Source organism: Montipora capricornis, chromosome 10, assembly GCF_036669925.1.
Source record: "Montipora capricornis isolate CH-2021 chromosome 10, ASM3666992v2, whole genome shotgun sequence".
Taxonomy (NCBI): Eukaryota; Metazoa; Cnidaria; class Anthozoa; order Scleractinia; family Acroporidae; genus Montipora; species Montipora capricornis.
The window spans coordinates 43,241,264-43,246,263 of record NC_090892.1 but is presented as its reverse complement, the minus strand read 5'-3'; the positions used below and the strand labels follow the sequence as shown (position 1 = coordinate 43,246,263).

The following is a 5,000-nucleotide window of genomic DNA, read 5'->3' as shown; positions in this document are numbered from 1 at the left end:
AAAGTTCTGTTTTCCTCGCACCACGCGACTCCCCTCTCGCCTTATTGACCTTATTCACTACTCATGCGCTTCCAGGTATGATAGCTTCCCCCTGTCCTTTGGTGGATTCCACTCTAGAGCCTTCTTGGCTGTGTTTTCAGTAGCTTTAAGTAAGGCCTGGCCAGTCCAAATATTTTTTAAAGAAATGAATATATATAATTGACGTCAGCTGGCTATAGATGAAAGATAGAAATGATCCTTTCACTTAATTGACCTGCTCTCACTGAACTGTGTGGCTTCATAGCTTCGTTAGTAGAGCACCGTACCGGCATCGCAAGGGGGCTTGGGGTCGAATCCCGTTGGAGCCACATGAATTCTTCAGGTGTCTATTGGCCTTTGCGAAATTCAGCAGGAAACTGGGGCGAGTTTCAAGTTTTAACTAATCGATAAACTGACACTACCACATGAAAGACCATGTTGAGATTGGTCATTTGGCCAAGTATGGTGCTTTTTAGGGTGAACAGAGACCAAGTTATGGACCTTGAAACATGGTTCAAAATCCATACAGGCGTCTCTAATTTTGATACAGCGTCCCCCAAAACCATATGAACTGTTAAAATTTTTATGATTTCCGTGATACTCTTTAAAATGGGCAAACATAGCGATTTTCATCGCAGCTTCTTTCAAATTGTAGGTACATGACGGGATTTTACAGTTGTCACTAAACTGATTAAAAAAAAAAACAAAAACAAATAGAGTTTATATGGTTTTGGGGGACGCTGTATCAAAATTAGAGACGCCTGTATGGATTTTGAACCATGTTTCAAGGTCCATAACTTGGTCTCTGTTCACCCTAAAAAGCACCATACTTGGCCAAATGACCAATCTCAACTTGATCTTTCATGTGGTAGTGTCAGTTTATCGATTAGTTAAAACTTGAAACTCGCCCCAGTTCCCTGCTGAATTTCGGAAAGGCCAATTAAAAGACAATTGCTTAAATTGTCCAGATAAGCGCGAGGATCTCTTCACTCTTCCCAAATCTTTTCTTGGCTACCGTTAAACCAAATATACCATGAAAACGTTTATAGATATATTTTTTTGTTTGTTTTTCTTTTGTGGTTTTGGGGAGCGGGGAATTCCCGTTGGCCCTGATTTTAAATCCTCAGTATTGGAGGCACATGTTCAAATAGAAACTGTCGATCTAATATCTCGTACAAGTCATCTACTTCCTAGAGTATAAACTAAGACGTACCTGAGGGAATGTAGATACAATCACCGGGCTCTAGGGTGCTATAACTCCATTCCACTTTTGAAATGTTTGGAAAAAGATTTAGATCAACTACATCTGGATTCACAATGGAATATCCTGAACCAAATTGAGGAGGCTGGCGAGGAATAAAAGAAGGAAGAAAAGGATTACTGACCTTCCCTTCTTCTTCTTCTGAAATTCCCATTCTTCAAGTTACGCAAAAGCAGAATTCAAGAATTGTTTTATAATTTACTTAAGGACGTTCGCGCCCATTGCTATTGCGATTTTTTCGCGCATGTCACGCACATGTCATGCATCGCAGACCACGACGGTAAACACGATACTAAAGGCGCAAACATTTTCCACAAGAATGGAACGTGAAAGCAGGTGGCATGATGGGATAGCTGTGGACCCAGGTCTTCTCGGAAATGTCACGCAATGACGTGACAGTGCGAATATACCATCGCTAAGAGAACTTCGCAGGGATTTTACTCTTGAATGCTCGATGACCCCTATTTTTCTTTCCGTAGATCACTTCCTTTTCTGATTTTGTCCATTTTAACAAAAAAAAATCTGTGCGTGAGAAGTTACAAATATTTCGCCTTTTATGCTCTCGTGCAACCGAAGTTTTTTTTCTTAGACTAATATGTATCGTTTTTCAAGGTCTATTTCACCTAAAAAAAATACATCAGCTGCAAAGGTTAATTTACTTACATTAGTTATGTTGAATTGAGTAAGTTTACCTGATCTAAATTTCACTAATGTAGCTTTTTTATTGCTGACAGTTGTAAGCTAAGATCGTCTTAAAATAACGCAATCCTCTCAAAGTGCACCTCATGATCTCGAAAAAGAGCACGGTGACTCCCCATTTTTGCCTTTTTGGCAAAAGTAGATCATTACCGTTCTGCGTGGCAAGTTTAAAAAAAACTTGTACGTGGGAACATTTTGAGCGCGACCGTCCTTAAAATGCCGTAACCATTGGTTACCCTCTGCCGAAGTCTAAGTTGCGTTATAGCCTAGCCTTAGCACCAGTCGTCAAATAATCTCTATATTACTGGACGATTTATGCGATTCCTGTGATTGGAAAAGTATTTGACAAATGAACAGTTCCGACAAGAGAAGGCCTGCCAGCAAGAATTATGCGAGGGTTCTAAGCCAATCAGAAACAAAGATGACTGACGCAAGCATAAGAAACAGACGCAAACTCAGTAGCGTCTTGATCATAGGTACCGTTAATTTGTTGGAACAAAAACATCAGTTAGAACTATGACTCCAACTGTGAGAGAAAGACACTGATATAGGTAATTGTTGGGAAGTCAATTCATCTTACACTTGTTCAGAGATTGAAGGAACACAAAGACGTGCTGCCAAATACATTTTCAGGTTACCATTTTCGTGTACAAGGTCACATTGGGATGATATAGTCACAATTATATCAACCAGGTTACGTGAGTAAATACTGATTTCCTTGCAGAGATTGAAACTGTCGGATAGTGGCTTGTCCACCGGGATTTGAACAACTGGGGCCAGAACTATAAAAGTGACGTTTATAGTTCTGAGTGAATAGCAGGTTTTCAAGTGACGTAATCGCCGCCAGGCTGGTGGACGAAAACAAAAGATCTCTCATTAGCTTCTTTTGTTCGTCCACCAGAAGTCGTACATTTCTCTATTGTTATTGGTGTCTCTAGAGGTTGGTTGAAAACGTGCTATAGTTATATATGACATCCTTGTACAAAAATGACCCCTGGTTTCGTAGATGAAAAGCCGTCCGTACTACACAAGACCAGAGATTCCTCAAACAGCAACATTGAACATATTGTACCGTGATGTAAAACGTTTACTGCTAATTATGAAAAGCCTTATCTCTTTCAATTTTTTCTATTGATTCATATTGAGCTTGATAATCTACTACAACACTGTTTGGTTTTGCTTTCATGGCGAAGCTAATTAAGGAAAAAACTACTAATACTGAGGTCTGCGTATGTCTCTTGTGTTTATGCTTGCGTCACTGATGAAAACCTGCTTTAACTTTCACCGACACACCATACATTAGCCCCAGCTTCAAGTTATCAGGTCTCCACTGCATTTAACAGGAAATACATATGGATGTTTAAAGGAGAAACACTTACCCGAGTTAGATTCAAGAATTTAGAAAACACTGGATCGATCATCACGAAATCTTTGCGGCCAGCTACCAAACAGTGGATATTGTGATCGGCGTCAAAATGAATGACAGATCGTGTTCCCCCTGAGCTCATCCACAGGTTGAGTTCGTGTAGGAAGTCCTTGAATGTTCCACACATTATGCAAGTAAGTAGCTGAAGAGAAAAAGGAGTAAGTCAACCAGGCCGCACTGCCGGAACCAATCATGGCTCAGAACACTGCCTAAAGGCCGGAACAGATTATAGCTTTATCAATTAAAAAGAAGCGACAAGAAGAGATTGCATATATGGGGACTTGCGACACTAAACGGTGTTGCTTGATTGCTTCCACAAACACAGATCAGTAAGTTTTTAAGACTCGGTTTTGCTTTTGCCAACTTCTACCCCAATCTATCGTGTTAACAGAATCTTTGGCCCTCTGCGTACGCTTAAAGGGAGGAGCTAATCCGTCACTCCTTTCGCGACCACTGGTCACGGGAGACGAAGATTCTGGGTACGAATCAGATTGCCTGTCGCCTCTCAAGTCTTCTAACCGTGGATAAGCATCGTGTCAGTAAAGAAAAGAGAGTGGAGTTCTTAGTACAGAAAATACGATACTGTGGCGGAAGAGAACCCTTCAGCTTCGCAACGACTGAGCTAATATTGGAAGTGATCGTTCTAGTTTTCCGCATAAAATACTGGGTAAATACACCGATATTTTTGTCGCCGTAAACGAGGAAGTGCGTTTTCTCAAATGTGTTTACTGTGTATTAATTAAGGAGTAAACGTTTGCTGGGGAAGAAAACAATAGCTTCCTCAAGAAAAGATTTTTCATTTTTTGTGGGTTCCCTGACAAAATACAGTTGTAATTTTCTCGATATGTGCTGGGATGAACAAGACGTCATCCTCTGTTAGTCATTTTAACCCTTTGACTTCCAATGTAGTGCCACTTGCGTCACTTTCGGATTTCACTCTGTCGTTGCTCGTCAATCCCACCCCCCTCCCCCCCCCCCTTCGAGGCTTAATTAAACAGCTGAACAAATAGTTACACATGTCTGTGAGGCAAGAGATAACTGGGGAAACGAGAGTGATGTAAAAGCTTTGTTCAAGCTTTGCCGTCTTTTTTCTGGGCTTTCCTTTTCATACACTTTTTAACGTTAGCATCAGCAAACACTTTTGAGACAGGTGGTTAAAATTAATTTCATCCGAATGACTTCAAATTTACCTTACAAAATGATTTTTTTGGATGAAAGGCCAGGCACTTTCAGGCGATATATTAAAGAGACTCGGTTGCTTAAATTTCCTGTGAACGCAACAAAAGCATTTTCAAATAAAAACGGTTACAAACCGGGAGATCTTGTCTCATAGGATCCGGCAACACTGTGACCACATAGAGATCCTTCTTTGTGTAGATGTCAATGAAATCTCCAAATAACATGCGTGATGTCACGCCGTGCGTTCTGTTTTCCGTTTTAAGCTCTGTTAACACATCCAAATCGCCAAATGTTTGCTTTAAATAGTCGTCAGTCCATTTCTTTATCGCCGGTGAATCTCCGATAGCTTGGCGAAACACAAGGGGTCGATTTTGACTAACGTGACTTTTCCAAAACTCTTGTGGTCTCAGAACTTTT

The 5,000-nt window shown here is 40.6% G+C and overlaps 1 protein-coding gene across 1 annotated transcript in view; it reads right to left on the bottom strand.

Annotated features, from left to right (window-relative positions):
• The window catches only part of LOC138021725 (uncharacterized), an 8,740-nt gene that overhangs the window by 3,349 nt on the left and 391 nt on the right, over positions 1–5,000 (bottom strand). Inside the window, exons 1-3 of the mRNA XM_068868713.1 lie at positions 4,718–5,000; positions 3,358–3,546; positions 1,232–1,364 (exon numbers count right to left, since the gene is read on the bottom strand). The exon at positions 4,718–5,000 is cut by the window's right edge and continues 391 nt beyond it. Of these exons, the coding sequence (XP_068724814.1) occupies positions 1,232–1,364; positions 3,358–3,546; positions 4,718–5,000 (605 nt within the window). The remainder of the gene's footprint in view (positions 1–1,231; positions 1,365–3,357; positions 3,547–4,717) is intronic.